This window comes from Coregonus lavaretus (assembly GCF_964263955.1).
Source record: "Coregonus lavaretus genome assembly, chromosome: 35".
In the NCBI taxonomy this organism is placed as follows: domain Eukaryota; kingdom Metazoa; phylum Chordata; class Actinopteri; order Salmoniformes; family Salmonidae; genus Coregonus; species Coregonus lavaretus.
In genome coordinates, this window is record NC_140022.1 from 2,960,877 (window position 1) to 2,980,148 (window position 19,272).

The window sequence follows — 19,272 nt, forward strand, 5'->3', positions numbered from 1 at the left end:
TGGAGATTGAAATACTCAAACAAAGACAATATGAAACAACAATGACTGGAGGAGATGAAACAAGGAGAGGGTGTGGAAAGATTCTGATTTCATCATCAACAGTCCATTGGAAGTCGAGACTACGGGGAGATGAAGTGTAGTGGACTACATTCCAGTGTCTGCAATGAAATATAGACATGTGTAATACATAATTTGTGTAATAGCCTCAGGGATTAATTTTTGTAGAATGATGTTTGATGTTATTGAATACATGTGAGGATCTTAGATGTTTTTGTTTATTTCGTGAATGTTTAGGGACAGAGAGGCTAGGCAGGGAGAGATTCACTGTAGAGTCCTATGGGTTGACCAGCCTTACAGTGGATGTTATTGGATAGGATTTTGTTTGCAGGGGCTTACATGTGTATTTAATTGCATCATAGTTTCAAATGCATTTACATGGGTTTATGAGGTTATCTGGAGTACCGAGGTGGTTGCCTGGGGCAGAGGGACCGTGAGAGAATTTTACTGTCTTGATTGATGGATGGATATCTGAAAAGATGGCTGCCGGACAGTTTTTCGCTCTTACACTCCATAGAGATTTGTTCATATTTCATAGTAATGTATTCACACTTCATAAACAGTTATTTCATAGAAAGGTATTTACACTCTAGAGGAGAATGTTTTTGGTTTAATGTTAAAGATACTCAATAAGACATTGTTACTAGTCATAATCCTATTCTGTTTGTTTTCGAGACGTTTAGTTCGTCTCGAAGGGGGGAATATCGTATCTGAAGATTATGCCTTTGTTAAATGTTTTTCATGAAGAAATGGAATGTTGTTTGTGTTAGTATCAAGAGGGAATGTTTTGGGTGTGACGTCATATACAACAGACCGGAAGTGTGTTGTAGACAGGGGAGACTGGTGATTGGCCAGAAGAGGGAGCATCATTGTTTATAAATAGGGGGGTTAAACGAAGAAGAAAGCAGAGCGAGCAGCCATTCTGAGGTGTCGCTCTCCGGGTGCCATGTCACCTGTCATTTATGCTGTAATCTCGTGATTTTAATAAAAGCCTCTAACACGATGCAGCATAAACGGACTCTTTGTTGACAGCAATAATGACCACCATTCACCCGATACGACACTAACTTCCTTTCATGGGCAACGATACGCCAGGCCAGCTAGTTAACATTAGCGTTTACATCTAGCTTCATGTTGAACTTCCATCCTTTCAGGCCAGGGGCACAATTTATGAATTAATGGTTGGATCAGAATCGCTGTTATAATCATTAGCCAGTACGGAGAATTAAGTAAAACCACAAGTCCAAATCCCTATCTCCATCCATGGATAATTTAGGAAAGGGCCGATTAGTATTTTTTGGGGGTGAGCCAGGACCATTCACAGCTGACTGATGAGCGTTTTCAGGCGGAGTTCACGAGCGTACAGTTTCAGTACAGGTCTGATTTATAATTGTAAACATGCGTATGTATGGTTTATAAATCTATATTGTTGTGGGTGCGCAGAGGTCAGGCTCTGAACCAAATAATAGCCAATATTGTAAACCGCATACTTTGAGATACAATCTGATATTAAATAAAAATTGGATAATTTACTCCGTCAGTTTTTGTGCAGTTCCAATAAATGAGAATGACCTCAAACCATTTCTCTCTCTCCATCCCTCTTTCCATGCAGGTCCACGGGCTCTAATATGTGGTGGTGACGTTGTTCTCTGCTCAGCTGAAGATACAAGAGTCCATTCTGTTCCAAGTCGGTTACCTTGGCTCTCCTCTATTCACAGCACTCTGGGGACTTCTTGCAGGTATTTATATTTATTAGGGATCCCCATTAGCTGCTGCCAAGGCAGCAGCTACTCTTCCTGGGGTCCAAGCATGTTAAAACACATCATATAACATTATTACACCACTACCTATCTACAATATAAAATGTTTAATACCACCATACATCAATATCACAATGTGTGCGTATGCATGTGTCTATACCTTTGTGTGTGTCTCTTCACAGTCCAGGTAACGATGACGTCCACCAATCACCCCTGTAACTTAATCATTACTGGTACTGATAGTTCCTCTAATTTCTTTGACGCTGTATGAAGGCATTCTAAATGGGACATTTGTCACGCATAGATAATGATGATGACCAGCTGCTGTCTATTGGATAGAAATACGGTTCTATATTGAATGTATGTGATAGTCATTAACCACGTTTCCATCCAGTTTTTTTGCGTGTAAAGTCATACCATATAAAGAAATATCACGACAGCTGTGATGGAATTAGGAAGTTTCGATAAAATGTTATAAATGCTTACATATAATTTGTTCTTTCGACATGGTGGGATCATTTTGTGTCGGTAAAATTAATTATGAGAGAAATGGCGGTGGAAACGCCCTTAAGCGCAAACATTGATATAATAACTATCATATCGAAGTAAACTTGGAGTCACGCGATGATATGTTGTGTGGTCCTCCCACTACGACTAGGGAAACCATGCAGTTTATTAGGCTACAGATGAAATAAGTTATGATGAACTTCACAGGTTGGTGAAAGTGCACGGTATGAGCATGATGCTCCTTTCCAGTAAATGTCGAGGGTCCTAATCTGGTGACATGATGACCGATGCTTGACTACGTTTGACAAATAAGAAGGTTCTCGCTCTTATCCATAATAATCTCATTGTGTAGACTAACCTACCCGCAGAACCTACCCGCACTGTATGCGTTGTCCTGTTGGAAGGTGAACCATCGCCCCAGTCTGAGGTCATGAGCTCTCTGGAACAGGTTATCATCAAGGATCTCTCTGTACTTTGCTCCGTTCATCTTTCCCTCGATCCTGACTAGTCTCTCAGTCCCTGCCGCTAAAAAACATCCCCACAGCATGATGGTGCCACCACCATGCTTCACCATAGGGATGGTGCCAGGTTTCCTCCAGACATGATGCTTGGCATTCAGGCCAAAGAGTTCAATCTTTGTTTCATCAGACCAGAGCATCTTGTTTCTCATGGTCTGAGAGTCCTTTAGGTGCCTTTTGGCAAACTCCAAGTGGGCTGTCATGTGCCTTTTACTGAGGAGTGGCTTCCGTCTGGCCACTCTACCATAAAGGCCTGATTGGTGGAGTGCTGCAGAGATGGTTGTCCTTCTGGAAGGTTCTCCAACCTCCATAGAGGAACTCTGGAGCTCTGTCAGAGTGACCATCGGGTTCTTGGTCACCTCCCTGACCAAGGTCATTCTCCCCCGATTGCTCAGTTTAGCCGGGCGGCCAGCTCTAGGAAGAGTCTTGGTGCTTCCAAACTTCTTCCATTTAAGAATGATGGAGGCCACTGTGTTCTTGGGGACCTTCAATGCTGCAGAAATGTGTTGGTACCCTTTCCCAGATCTGTGCCTTCACAAAATCCTGTCCCGGAGCTCTACGGACTGTTCCTTCGACCTCATGGCTTGGTTTTTGCTCTGACATGCACTGTCAACTGTGGGACCTTATATAGACAGGTGTGAGCCTTTCCAATTAATGTCCAATCAATTGAATTGACCACAGGTGGACTCCAATCAAGTTGTAGAAACATCTCAAGGATGACCAATGGCAACAGGATGCACCTGAGCTCAATTTCGAGTCTCATAGCAAAGGGTATGAATACTTATGTAAATAAGGTATTTCTGTTTTATATTTTTAATACATTTGCAAAAATGTCTAAAAACCTGTTTTTGCTTTGTCAATATGGGATATTGATGAGGGGGGGAAACAATGTAATCCTTTTTAGAATAAGGCTGTAACGTAACAATGTGGAAAAAGTCAAGGGGTCTGAATACTTTCCTAATGCACTGTATATGATATTATAAATACCTCACATGTGACTAGTAATAAGACTAAGCAATTAGCCTATTAAAATGTTTATCTGACTCCATAAAGATAATTAGCAATATGCAAGAGACTACAGTTGAACCATGTGCAATCAAGTATTATGCGTTTAGCTGACTAAGATCAATGAATGGTCATTTGAAGCGAATATCAGAGCAAGTATTATTTAATAACTTTGTAAAATGAATGGGTTCACGTACAAGGCATAAAGATTAAGTTACAAGGCAATACTGACATTAAAGCATCATTCTAGGCATATAGATCCTAAGGTTCATTTACAGGACAAAACGTGAACAAAGAGATGCTTACTAGGCCAGAGGCCCAGAAGCCTTGGAAATACAGGATGAGAGAACAAAAGGCATTACGTTCCATTTATAACATCTGAAGGTGTAACCTTTCAACCCAAAACCAACCACCATTGAGCAATCAAACGATACCAGGTTTACAGTAACCTAAACACTCCCAGGCCTAATCTCCACAGGTTGTCACAGCATTTAAAGGCTTGTGTGGGGGATGAGACCAATGCAAATGAGACAGAATAGAACCTCTTTGAGAGTATTAAAGGAGTTCACCCTGTACAGAAACAAGTTACCACAGAGATAATACATCCATATAGATAGTAGCAGAGTTATCCTCCGTGAACAAGTTTCAGATAGATACCAAACATGGATACTATAGTATTATTCTAGCACTAATTCAATAGTCAGTCCTCTGTAACAGAGATACATTTTAGGCCCCTCAGAGGGGGAAGCGCTGACTAGTCTTTGGTCATTGTCCTTTTGTTCCTGGACCATCTTCCACGCAGCTCCAGGTGACAGAGAACACATAAATTAGGGCAGAGCCTACAGAGGTCCTGCACGACTCCAGGGCAAGGAAGCGTGCAGGAGAGATCATCGCCGACACCTTCCCCCCTTGTCACCCCCTCTTCCAAAGACTCCCCTCTAGCAAATGGTTCAGATCAATCACGACCAAAATCTCTCGCCACCTGAACAGTTTCTTCCCCCGCGCCGTGGCCCTCACCAACCAACCACCTGGTCCACGATGATCCTCTCATCCATGGACTTTGCACTCTGCGCCATTCATCCACAGACTATGCACCCTGCACTATCATCCCAGAACTGCACATTGCTCTTTGCACTCTGCACATCTCTTACATGCATAATTTATAATGTAGCTTAGTGTTCAAAGTGTACATACTGTATGTAGATCTGTGGAAATTCTGCATCTATATATGTTTTGGTCTGTATATTCTGTCCGTCTGTCTGTATATTCAGTTTGTGGCAGCAGCATTTCACAGTCAAATTCCTGTACATGTCGAATAAAGCTGATTCTGTCTTGTTCATCTGAGTTGAGCTGGTTTGTCATATCTCAGCTTACTGTCAAGATCGTCTAACAGAGTGGACCAATGCGCAGCGTTGAATGCAAACATATTTATTCTTACTGAAGGCAACACGAACAAAACAACGAACGATACGTGACAGTTCACGGTTACCATAAACAGACTCGAAACAAAAACCCACCAACACGAATGAAAACCCGACTGTTCAAATATGGCTCCCAATCAGAGACAACCAGCTGACACTCGTTGCATCTGATTGGGAGTCACTCAGACCAACATAGAAATAAGTAACCTAGACCCACAACAAAAACATAGAAACTAACACCCTGGCTCAACATACGAGAGTCCCCCGAGCCAGGGCGTGACACTTACATTGTATTGTTTGGGACTGGTTATGTACTGGATGAACGGTAGCAGGTAGCAGATTCTCACCTTTCTGTCTTCATACAATTCAAAACCCCCATGTGCTGTGTTTGTGTGTGTGTTTGTGTGTGTGTGTGTGTGTGTGTTTGTGTGTGTGTGTGTGTGTCCTTGGACTTAATACCGTAAATAGTGGCTCCTGCAGTCTGCTTTTCGTTTTACAAATGTTACTGGCTAACAAGTAATAAGCTAGCTAACTTTAGCAAGTAGATTCCATTCTACTCAAGGTATAGTATACCTATTAGAACGTATTTGATTCTGATCCACGTTCCTACCTTTTTTAAAGGTATTTGTGACCAACAGATGCATATCTGTATTCCCAGTCATGTGAAATCCATAGATTAAAGCCTAATTAATTTATTTCAATTGACTGATTTCCTTATATGAACTTTAACTCAGTAAAGTCTTAGAAATTGTTGTACGTTGCCTTTTATATTTTTGTTCAGTGTAAATTCCCCTTGTAGGCTTTCCACTATAAGCATACTATTTATCCTCTAACTGTTGTTTTACTTCTATGAAAAAGTATTCCATCCAGGGTTCCCCCCCCCCCTCCCCCCGCCATCTTCTCAGTCAAGTGGCCCAGGCCAGGGTTTCCCCCCCCTCCCCCTGCCATCTTCTCAGTCAAGTGGCCTAGGCCAGGGTTTTCCCCCCCCCTCCCCCCGCCATCTTCTCAGTCAAGTGGCCCAGGCCAGGGTTTCCCCCCCCCCCCCCTCCCCCCACCATCTTCTCAGTCAAGTGGCCCAGGCCAGGGTTTCCCCCCCCCTCCCCCCGCCATCTTCTCAGTCAAGTGGCCCAGGCCAGGGTTCCCCCCCCCCCCCTCCCCCCGCCATCTTCTCAGTCAAGTGGCCCAGGCCAGGGTTTCCCCCCCCCCCCCCCCTCCCCCCGCCATCTTCTCAGTCAAGTGGCCCAGGCCAGGGTTTCCCCCCCCCTCCCCCCACCATCTTCTCAGTCAAGTGGCCCAGGGTAGGGTTTCCCAAAGTTGGTCCTGCGTGCACGTTTTGGTTTTTGCCCTAGGGGTGTAGGCATTGACAGACTCTCCTGGATCATTTGGCCCACTACAATTGTATTTATCAGGCTTTTCATTTTGGGGGAGTCAAAAGACAGCAATTAGGCCTACCGGCTAAGGGAAACCCTGGCGCATTTTCCCATCAGAGTTGTGTTTCCATCAAATTGACTTGTTGCACATAAAAATAACATTGGAGGTTAAATTCCCTTGTACCCGAAAAACAACAACAAGGTAAATGGGTTTCCATCGCATTTTCAAGTCTAGACCTACTGATGGTTTTGTCACAAATAAAAGTTGCTTATAGGTATAGGGAATGTGCCCACTCTGTTAATGGCACGTTAGAGGGAATGTGCCCACTCTGTTAATGACACGTTAGAGGGAATGTGCCCACTCTGTTAATTACACGTTAGAGGGAATGTGCCCTCTCTGTTAATGGCACGTTAGAGGGAATGTGCCCTCTCTGTTAATGGCACGTTAGAGGGAATGTGCCCACTCTGTTAATGACACGTTAGAGGGAATGTGCCCACTCTGTTAATGGCACGTTAGAGGGAATGTGCCCTCTCTGTTAATGGCACGTGCGCTCTAACCAACACCTTGCAGATACAGTGCAGGTAGGCTACTCTACATGATGAGATTATTGTGGACAAAAGTGCGAGATTATTTTTATTTGTCAAATGGCAGCCAAGCATCGATCATCATGTCACCAGAATAAGACCCTCAATATTTATTGAAAGGAGCATCAACCTCAACACTGTGCACTTTCACCACCCTGTGAACTTATAACTTATTTCATCTGTAGCCTGATAAACTGAATGCTTTCTCATGATGTCGTGAACATTTTTTACCCGATATGTAGGCTACTTTACTCACATGAAAAGGTTGGATGGAAACTTGGTTAATGTCGAGCCATTTTGAGGATGCTGGAATTATATTTTGGATGAACATGCGCAGGCCTACAGGAGACTTTTGAAGTAGCCTAATCAGATTAAAGCATTGTGACTGGTTGTGTTTCTGTCACATAGAAAAGTTAATACATTATTTTAAAAGTATCAATATTTAGGCTATATTGAAGCGTTAGGTTCTATGTGCGCAAAGAATAGCTGCTTGGATTGTAAGGGATAGGAGAGGAGGCAGACTGTAAGGCTTTTCTGTAATTTCAACAGTAAAACACTGTAGAATGTACAGTAAAATACCTTAAATGTGTTTTTACGGAATTCATTATGCTGCATTGTGGGAAAGAGTCTGGTGCATTAACATATTTTAAGGCGTCCCTTGTAAGAGGCTATACTTGTTGCACCTGTGATTGAGAATGCTGTACGCCCACATAATACAGGAATATACTGTAGGAATTCTACCAACCTTGTCCTGAAACTCTCGATAACCCTACTGGCCAATTGCTACCAGTAATTTACTGTACTTCAGAATACAGTACTATACCGCAAAAAACCTTTTCAACACTAGTGAGTACAAATTTAACTGATGTGTGGGAGTGGTTCCCAACAATTTAATTTATATAGGGGACAGATCAGAGTGGCAGCAAGTCTCAAACCTTTAATGGTTGAGTGGATGTCCTTTTGCTCTGTTTTGCCCTGTAGTCACTGTCAGTTTAGAAGCCTTTGTTAAAGCAAAAATAGCAAGTCATATAAAACACCAAATATCAGTTGGTATGCTGTAATATACAGTTGAAGTCGGAAGTTTACATACACCTTAGCCAAATACATTTAAACTCAGTTTTTCACAATTCCTGACATTTAATCCTAATAAGAATTCCCTGTTTTAGGTCAGTTAGGATCACCACTTTATTTTAAGAATGTGAAATGTCAGAATAATAGTAGAGAGAATGATTTAGTTCAGCTTTTATTTCTTTCATCACATTCCCAGTGGGTCAGAAGTTTACATACACTCAATTAGTATTTGGTAGCATTGCCTTTAAATTGTTTAACTTGGGTCAAACGTTTCGGGTAGCCTTCCACAAGCTTCCCACAATAAGTTGGGTGAATTTTGGCCCATTCCTCCTGACAGAGCTGGTGTAACTGAGTCAGGTTTGTAGGCCTCCTTGCTCGCACACGCTTTTTCAGTTCTGCCCACAAATTTTCTATAGGATTGAGGTCAGGGCTTTGTGATGGCCATTCCAATACCTTGACTTTGTTGTCCTTAAGCCATTTTGCCACAACTTTGGAAGTATGCTTGGGGTCATTGTCCATTTGGAAGACCCATTTGCGACAAAGCTTTAACTTCCTGACTGATGTCTTGAGATGTTGCTTCAATATATCCACATCATTTTCCTTCCTCATGATGCCATCTATTTTGTGAAGTGCACCAGTCCCTCCTGCAGCTAAGCACCCCCACAGCATGATGCTGTCACCCCCGTGCTTCACGGTTGGGATGGCGTTCTTCGGCTTGCAAGCTACCCCCTTTTTCCTCCAAACATAACGATGGTCATTATGGCCAAACAGTTATATTTTTGTTTCATCAGACCAGAGGACATTTCTCCAAAAAGTACTATCTTTGTCCCCATGTGCAGTTGCAAACCGTAGTCTTGCTTTTTTATGGCGGTTTTGGAGCAGTGGCTTCTTCCTTGCTGAGCAGCCTTTCAGGTTATGTCGATATAGAACTCGTTTTACTGTGGATATAGATACTTTTGTACCTGTTTCCTCCAGCATCTACACAAGGTCCTTTGCTGTTGTTCTGGGATTGATTTGCACTTTTCGCACCAAAGTACGTTCATCTCTTGGATACAGAACACGCGTTCTGACGGCTGCGGTATGACGGCTGCGTGGTCCCATGGTGTTTATACTTGCGTACTATTGTTTGTACAGATGAACGTGGTACCTTCAGGCGTTTGGAAATTGCTCCCAAGGATGAACCAGACTTGTGGAGGTCTACACATTTTCTTCAGAGGTCTTGGCTGATTTCTTTTGATTTTCCCATGATGTCAAGCAAAGAGGCACTGAGTTTGAAGGTAGGCCTTGAAATACATCCACAGGTACACTTCCAATTGACTCAAATTATGTCAATTAGCCTATCAGAAGCTTCTAAAGCCATGACATCATTTTCTGGAATTTTCCAAGCTATTTAAAGGCACAGTCAACTTAGTGTATGTGAACTTCTGACCCACTGGAATTGTGATACAGTGAATTATAAGTGAAATAATTAGTCTGTAAACAATTGTTGGAAAAATTACTTGTGTCATGCACAAAGTAGATGTCCTAACCGACTTGCCAAAACTATAGTTTGTTAACAAGAAATTTGTGGAGTGGTTGAAAAACGAGTTTTAATGACTACAACCTAAGTGTATGTAAACTTCCGACTTCAACTGTATAATGACATATTCACTATTAGCAATTGCTGAGTAGTTTTCAATACAAAAAAAAAAAATGCTGTTTTGCTGTATATTTAATGCAGTATACTGTAAATTATGGTTCATTTTGGGGAAATATTGTAGGAGGGGAAGCATCACTGGCTCATTAAAGGTTGGTATAGCTATGTTTACAGTAACATCACCGTTTAAAATCAGGGTTGGTTGTTATAGCTCTGTTTACAGTAACATCACCATTTAAAATCAGGGTAGCTTGTTATAGCTCTGTTTACAGTAAAATCACCATTTAAAATCAGGGTAGCTTGTTATAGCTCTGTTTACAGTAAAATCACCATTTAAAATCAGGGTAGCTTGTTATAGCTCTGTTTACAGTAAAATCACCATTTAAAATCAGGGTAGCTTGTTATAGCTCTGTTTACAGTAAAATCACCATTTAAAATCAGGGTAGCTTGTTATAGCTCTGCGCCAGGCTCACTTGGCTATGTATGTACTATTTCAGCTCCTATCTGTTTTATGTCCTGAGAAGAGTTCCTTTAACCTTCTCGACTAAAACAGGTAAAACAATAGTTCTGACATTGGCTTACACTATGGTAGAAAAACTTGCACCAGCCGAGTTTACTTTCACTTTTACTGTGTGGGGAGGGGCCTCTGCCAAAAACGTCCATATGTGATAGGTTCATTCAAACCCATGTGGGTTGGACACACGAAAGAGGGAAATTCAAAATCCCTCTCTTTACTCTCTAGTGACTATAAGAGAACTCACATGTTCACCATGTCTCCTGCACTCTACAACTCCCTGTTTATTCTTCTAATAGTCCTCCCTAAAGGTGAGCTAACTCTACAACTACCTGTTTATTCTTCTAATAGTCCTCCCTAAAGGTGAGCTAATCAGTTTTATGCCTGATATGCTGCATTTGTCAGCTTTTTATTGACAGAATATTGCTGATACTGTTGCTTTTCGTATGAAATGTAGTGCTTTACTGTTCAAACCTGTTTATTTCACGACACTAGATTCATAACTAAATGTATCTTCAACTATACAGATACATTAAAAGCTATACAGATAAATTAAATTATAGTAGTGCAGTGAAATGCATGTATAGCGTAGTGAAAGTCACTGTATAGTCTGTATAGTGTAGTGAAAGTCACTGAACAAACTAAGAGGATTGATCTATAGCCATAGCTCCTTATATATTAACTGATGTCCACACGTTCTGTAGTTGATGTTACTTTAATAATTCAACACGTGGAACCCATACTGCAGTCAGTTTACAGGTGTCTTCATTCATAACTTAATAACTTCCTCCAGCCTAGACTGGACTTCCCCTACCTCCATACTCCTCCTTCTGACCATTATGAGTACTACACCACAATATTGTACTCCATACACTGTATTGTATCCTAAAGATTGATAGAAGTGTGTGTGTGTGAGTTTGTAATGTAGGAAGTACTAAGTAGTGTGTAACTGTCTTCATGCAGGGCTCTCTCAGTTGGTGAGAACACAGCACGTTGTCACAGCAACCCTGGGAGAAGATGCAATCTTAAACTGTGAGCTCAAGAAACCCAAAGACGTGCGGCAAGTCACCTGGCAAAAACTGACAACTGGGGCGAATGAAAATGTGGCCTCCTATAGCAAATACGGTCCTGATGTCAATCTACCTTTTAAGGGGAAAGTGGAGTTTGAAGACGAGGGTCTGCAGAATTGCTCTATCGTCATCAGAGGAGTGTCAAGGGGAGACGAGTGCTGCTACAAGTGTCTGTTTAACACCTTTCCAGATGGAGCTATCAGTGGCAGGACCTGTCTCCAAGTCAATGGTAAAAACTGGTTACATTATATACTGTAAATGATTAACCCAGAACAACTTCTTCAGAATTTCATGGAGCCATTTTATCAAATCATACATCCAATGTCTTGCAAGCATTTATCAAATGGAATCAAATCAAATTGTATTGGTCACATACACATTTTTAGTAGATGTTATTGTGGGTGTAGCGAAATGCTTGTGTTCCTAGCTCCAACGGTGCAGTAGTATCTAACAATTCACAACAATGCACACAAATCTAAAAGTCAAAGAATGGAATGAAGAAATATATAAATATTAGGACGAGCAATGTCGGAGTGGCATTGACTAAAATACAGTAGAATAGAATGCAGTATATACATATGAAATGAGTAAAGCAGTATGTAAACATTATTAAAGTGACTAGTGTTCTATTATTAAAGTGGCCAGTGATTCCATGTCTATGTATATAGGGCAGCAGCCTCTAAGGTGCAGGGTTGAGTAACCGGGTGGTAGCCGGCTAGTGATGGCGAATCATTTAGTAAATCATGTAAATGAAAACATTATAGTATTTACATTCACTGTGATCTGTGTCTGTTGTTGTTCTGTAGAGCTGTATGGACCCTCACTCCTCATCACACAAACCAACAACAGTCACACCACTCTGTCCTGTTCTGCTACTGGACGACCTGCTCCTATAGTGACCTGGGATGACATGATGATAGAACATTCCACCACGGTCGATGTCACCCATCCCAATGGAACTATCACTGTGACAACTACAGCAACAGTGGCAGTGGCCAGTCTAACTGACAAAGAGGTTAGGTGTGTTGCTTCACTGTCCTTCAGTGATGTCACCAATAATGCTTCCATGGTGATTCCAGCTAGGGATCAAGCTTCATTTGCAGGTGAGAAATAGTTAGGGTTTATACCTCCATAATATATTGACATGATCAGGATGATGTCATGATGATGTACTGCCTGTCTTCATGATGAAGTACTGCCTGTGTTCATGGTGAAGTACTGCCTGTGTTCATGATGATGTACTGCCTGTCTTCATGATGAAGCACTGCCTGTGTTCATGATGAAGTACTGCCTGTGTTCATGATGATGTACTGCCTGTCTTCATGATGAAGTACTGCCTGTGTTCATGATGAAGTACTGTCTGTGTATTTCTATGTTAGGTCAATCTCAGGTCTCTGATGATGACTGGATCAGTGGTAAGTGGTTGTTATTCTAATAATGACAAGTCATAATCAACCTATTGACTGGCTCTTTTACTATTTAACTTTCAGGTGTAGTGCAGAGCCATATTTACATGTAAGAGGCTTTGGTGTTGTGTCCCTGGGAATTTGACATACGTCTTCTCTTGTCATCTCTGTCATTCACAGGTACAGTGGTTGGTTCAGTGGTTGGTGCAGTGATGGGTTCAGTGTTAGTTTCAGTGTGTCTCATTGCTGTATTATGGGTAATGTGGCTGAAAATGAGGAGAAAAGAAACCTCCTCCAGGTAGAGATAAAAAATATATTTCCTTGGAACTTAAAACAGTTACTGTGAATTCAATACGTGATTTAGCTGCCTTCTGTTTACTTAATCAGTTGATCTCTGATGTGCAGGAAAAAAAACTTACCGGACCCTGAAACCAGCAGAACTCCCTTAAAGACACCACCACCATCCAAGTAAGACACTCATTCTGAAGAACATTTAAGGGATCATGATTGATACCTATTTGAAAGGAAACATGACAATTACATTCACTTCCTGAGATTATTTGCTATACAGGTTAAAACACATTCTTCATGATTAAATAATTGTAATAAAATAATAATGAAACCGATGATGTGGTTCTTGTCAGTACATTGTTGATTTTAATTTATTTCAGTTTCACACCAACCTCCAGTCCATCACACATGTGAGTATCTCTTCCACCTGAAGAGATTAAAATACTTTTATTTGAAATAGCTTTTTAAGAATTATAACTACAACAAGTACCTTCTGTTTTTCAGGCCACACTCGTCAACCAGCTCGTCAACCAAGCGTAGGATGACTAAGAAGTAGACTTACCTTATCATTTTCTCACAGTCTCTGATTTTCTTCTATATTCTCTCTCATTGAGCAAACTTTGTAATGATGTGTATTTCTGTGGTCATAGAGTGGTCATGTTAACATCAGTCAATGACGTTAAAAACAAATGGTTCTTGTCAGTCCATTGTCCATTTTGATCTCTTTCAGGGACACACCAACCTCCAGTCCATCAGTGTGAGTATTTTTACAGCCTTATTTGATTATCCTAATGGAAAGCTTGAAACAGACGATGTTGGGAATGTTAGGATTAATTACAATAACCCCCCCCCCCAAAAAAAAAAAAAAACATAGTTAAAAAATTGCCTTTTTGGTTCATCAAGCTCAGGAGGCTGTAAAGAGGTATTACATCTTCATTCTCTCACTGTCTGCTGTAGTCTCTCTTCTTCAGGAAGAAGCTCTGAAATGGTGTACTTTTGTGGTGGTCATAGTGGTCATGTTGTCTGCATCAATGCACTCAGCTGCATGTTAATATCTGTTCGGTTGTGTTACTCAACATGTTACATTTGTTAATACAAACCACATTTCTGTTCTGTTCTCCTTTTACAGTATCTCCATTCAAGAATCAGATGATGGTGTAACAAGGTGAGCTCAAATCATTCTAATTCAAAGATACCACCAGAGGTCACATAATCTTTATTTAATGTAATATATCTTCTATTTATTATATATTACCTACTACATTAAGCTAAGACTAAAATTGGCAGTTAAACATTTGCTCCCACAATGGCTGTCAGACCATGTTCACGTTTTGTCAATACATCTTATTTCTGTAGGCTACTGTGTGTACAGAAGAAACACTCTTAGTCACAATGACCTGTGTATTCATCCATTTAATATTTTGCCATTTTGTTTGCTTCTCTTTTTTTATCTTTTAGGAACCTTTTAGAAGATGACGACTACTGAGTGACTCTAATCACATTGCCACACACACCAAATCACTATTGACTAATCTGGTTTTTAAAAAAACTCAAAACTGTCTGTCTGTCTCACTCTCTTTACTTGAGCCATAGCTTAATAGGGTTATTTCCTGTCTGTGCTGTATTCACATTAGTCTCAGCTGCTGTTATCCATTTGTTTTATGTATCTGTTGTCGCCATGTCTATTTTTCAGTGTTTAGATACATTAACGTTTCTGCACTTCTTGTATTATTATTTATTTTTGCACTACCCCAAACTTCCCTGTGATTTTAAAATGAACCAATAAAACATTCATCCATTGTAAAAAGAAAAAACAAACAATGTAGCCTATTGTGTGAAAATATTTTTAACTGTCATGTCAATCTCATAGATTGTCAGTCCTTGGTTTGCATCTGTAGCTGTGTTGATGAATTTGAGAGTGGTTATTCTCCAGCTCCATCCCTCAGTTTGTGGCTGGGCTTGTTGGGCTAAAAAACAAACTCCAGATTGTGGCACCACCTACTGTTTACTTATTAAAACACACCAGAAAGAAGAGTGAGAGTAGAACAGTAGAGTTCTCACCTCTTATACTAAGCATGAATGCTGGGACTGGCTCAGTGCATAAACTGTAGACTATAAAGGCCAATTTATTCCTGATCAGAAAATGTGGTCCGGAGGAGGGTTTGACGCAATTGCAGTGCCTCCAGATGCTTGCCTCCAGATGCTTGTTACAAAATGTTGTAACAAAGTGGAGGGCTCCGTATAGCTCCGCATTGACATGATTGGTTGACGGTAGGTGGGGGAAGTACATCCTGTATAAACACAAACTCACTTCCTTGACAACTTCCTTGACAACAAACATGCAGAACTTTGACGAAAGGCTATCAGAACAAGTGCACAAATAAAAAACATATTTATGATACCTCGTGTAGGGATTTCAAAGACACGAATGAGTGAACTCCTGGAAAGAGATCGGGGAGGTAATGGGAACAGATGCGGGAAAGAGGTCAATATATTGCAGAACGCAGGGGATAGGTAGAAGGACGCTGGATTGGCGCACATTCAACAAATCTGATCTAACAAAGTGGATATTTGTCAAATCCATCATTGATGTATTGTAACAGGCCCACAATGTGGTTACTAAAATCCGATTTGGATATAATTGGCTGTTGTCGCAGCATAACATTTCAGGTTTAGAAAAAATGACTGCTAAATTCTAACTCCCATTCGAATAAGCTGGTCGCATAGCTGCTAGCATACAGAAATCGGTGGTGATAGTCAAAGTAGTTTCTAACTGTAATGCAGTTGATTGATGATGATGACCTGAACATGTGTTGGGGTTGACATCCATATAAGCGTTATACTTCAAGTTTTATCTCAACATAGTGTGAAATACACATAGAAACAATAGCCTAAATGTAGGATAATTTAGTTGGGGGGGCAATGAGGAGATTCGGGATGGAGATGCAGGTGGAAAACAGTGCAGCCTTTTTACTTCATGCTATCTTGGCTGAGCTCCTATGCAAGCACCGGGAAACGGACTCTAACATCTCAGAAGTGGTAAGGTCTTGTCTTTTCATTTAGCCAGTTGCTTGTAATTAGCTGGATGGCTATAGAGTTTAGCCCTGAATCTCTTCGAGTGGTGCGATGCAGACCAATTTATTGGATTCGTATGACAGCTCCCCAAAGCGCAAGAAGTATGAATGCCCTGACTTCTGCAGCGGCAGTATCCCAGTAAAATGCTGGACGGCCACTGCAGACATCACATTGACCATGCAGAGCCTTTAAGTAGTGTTGACGTAGCTCTGTCTCAATGTGCCAAACCAGAGGATACTTACAGTAACAGACAGAATATGACTTGTATTGTTTTAGTAGCAGAGTTTACTTCTGTTAAAAATATTAATCATTCAAAAAGTTAGGGGACACATTAATTTTACTGAGATGTGCAGCAAGGAAACAACAGGCAGGGGCACCATGAAACAGTTAACTCATTTAATAGACTGGCCCTGCATCCACAGAAGTTCATAGGCTACATTATTTTGTTTTACAATACTTTTTTGGAAATGCAGTTCTAATAAATCACAATATAAATCACATCATATTGTTATTTTGTGTGTTTTATTACCAATATTTATAAGCACATGAACTATGAAGTAGGTCTGCATTAATTTTTTGTTTTCTAAAGTTACAATATGAATACAGTGGCAGTTTACCGATGTCTCCATTCATGTTTATGACAGGACATGTAAACTGGCACCTGGGGAAAGGTTATGATTTTGGGATCAGGTCATCGCCACAGAAACATGCTTTGTTCCATCAGCAAGCAACAACAGAACAGCTATAATTTTGAGACATGTATAATACAATTGTATTTCCATAACAGATGTGCAGCCTGCATACAGTGTTGATATTTACAACAACCACAGGAGATCTACAGTAAAGGAGAGGCTGATATATGGCAAGTCAGACAGTAAAAAAATAGGCCGACTTTCAAACGGCATTTTCAGTAATCAAAATATTCACAGTAAATGTATATCTACCACTCTACTGTACAAGCTGTATGTTACAAAAAGGTGTCTAATGCCATGTCATCATTGGTCAACAGTGCAAGAGGATCAGGGTCAGGGGTCAAGCAGCTGGAGATTTGAGTAAAGCCCATTGGTTCTACTTGTGAACGTGAAGTAGGGCTCGATGTCTCGTTGCTCCTCCTACAAAGACATAAACCATATGTCACCGCATTACACTGAAATGTCATATGGGGCTGCAACCTGGTCTCAGAGCATTTCGTATTCTTCTTTATGTAAATCCGAGGCACTCCATTTAGTATATGTTATGTTTCGTATGGTATGTATTAATTTTGGCTGGATTTTTCCTTTAAGTTAGAGTTTTATCTATCATTAGGATGATAGCATCCCCAAAACATTAAACTAATGTTTTTGATAACAAAAGTTTTTTTTCTTCAGAAAATGTTTTTAATGAAATATCCTTGGTATGTTTTCCTAAGATTCACTAAAATATTGTGCACAACATCTGTAACAAACACCACAGAACATTCCCCCTAAAGTTGTTTTTAGGTTTCTATAACAAAATGTGTTCTGGGAGCATTCTTGAAACACCAGGCGAATGTTTTATACAAACATTGTATAATCGTCATCACAACTGGACAGTTTGTGTAATTATAACTTTTGGGGCAACCTAATTAATGTTCTAGGAACGTTCACAGAAACAATTTTGGTTTGCTGGGTAGTCTCTGCAGATGCCTTATTATGACTAACATGCAACAGCTAGCAATACCAGGGCTAAACAAATAACAAAAAAACATAAATAGTGTTGTTTTGGCACCTCTTTGATGGTTCCAGACACTTGTAGCTGTGTTCTGTTGAGCAAATAATAACAAGAGTTAATTAACATAGCACCAAATGAAACATGTTTTACACATGTTTGAAATAATACTGTGAAATTGTTGAGTGCTTCAACTCCTTTCTGCCTTAAATTAGTCCTTTAGGATGTTTTTCTTGGTCATCCCTTTTCATGCTTTTCATCATTGTTGTTGAGCACCCCTCCTTTCCTTTGTTTGCTGAAGAGTGAAGGCCCACCTGAACTCATAGCATTGCATGTATTTCTGAGACCAATTCAGAACTCTATCCGCATTGTAGATCTGATATGTATTTTAGTATGCACCTTTTCTACTACAGTGCTTACTAGTAATGATTAAAATACCAAAAAGCTGACAGATACTCATTACAGCAACTCTTCTTTTTTTTACCAAGTTATTCATATTATCTTACCTGAGATTAATTTTCCTCATGATTATGCCACCAAACACCAGGACAGCTACACATGCTGCAACACCTGTTATCATCCCAAAATAGAAGAGACTGTTGTCTGTGGCCTCTTGCAATTGGGTTCCTGGGAAACGAGAAAAAATATATTATGATCCTACATGTGTCTCTTCCGCCATCTTGTTCATTTACATTAAGGCATTGTGTTGCTGACAGTCTCCATTTTAAGACATTATTACATGTATTGATGAGAAAATCCAATATTGTGACTACAGAGATTCTCTCAGTTCTGTCAGATGTAACATCTATAACAGACGTTACAAAACAAGACAACAAAACACTCACAGAACATAAAGGTAAGCCAAATACATATTACATATTGAAGGTACTTTTGCACATGAAATGAATTCCACAAAATATATGGTGATAAGACATTATGCTGGGGTTCATTTTAAAATGATTGTGAACGATCCCATCAGACCAAACACTTACCATTGACAGAAATATGTATTTGTATATGATTCCGTCCCCCATTATATCCAAAGTCACAGGTGTAGTTCCCATCATCAGATGGTTGTATGTTGGTAATGCGTAGACACACTCTGTCATTCTCTATCTCTAGTGTGACTCTGGGGTCACAAGAGCTGTTGGTTTGATTTGTCTCAACGTCGTGTGAAACTCTACACTCATGACCCCCACTTCTAACTTTATTTTTGTTACATACTACAGTACTGATGTTAGTGATTGTTTGGTTTGGGCAGAGAAGAGTGGCATCTGCTCCTCCGGTCTCCAACTTCTTC

At 40.4% G+C, this 19,272-nt stretch overlaps 1 protein-coding gene across 2 annotated transcripts; it reads left to right on the forward strand.

The window, feature by feature from the left end:
- The first annotated feature begins 10,669 nt into the window (after window positions 1-10,669).
- Window positions 10,670-15,013, forward strand: LOC311109597 (nectin-4-like). 2 transcript variants are annotated; one of them, XM_084152526.1, is made up of 12 exons: window positions 10,670-10,755; window positions 11,408-11,743; window positions 12,321-12,617; window positions 12,894-12,929; window positions 13,101-13,218; window positions 13,326-13,388; window positions 13,592-13,621; window positions 13,716-13,763; window positions 13,942-13,966; window positions 14,086-14,133; window positions 14,341-14,376; window positions 14,670-15,013. In XM_084152526.1, the coding sequence occupies exons 1-11, from the start codon at window positions 10,692-10,694 to the stop codon at window positions 14,362-14,364; spliced, it is 1,089 nt and encodes a 362-aa protein (XP_084008652.1). In that variant the 5' UTR covers window positions 10,670-10,691; the 3' UTR covers window positions 14,365-14,376; window positions 14,670-15,013. The 2 variants fall into 2 exon arrangements, with proteins under 2 accessions (XP_084008652.1, XP_084008653.1); XM_084152527.1 differs by lacking the exon at window positions 14,086-14,133 and having other exon boundaries at window positions 13,942-13,968.
- Window positions 15,014-19,272: the final 4,259 nt, after the last annotated feature.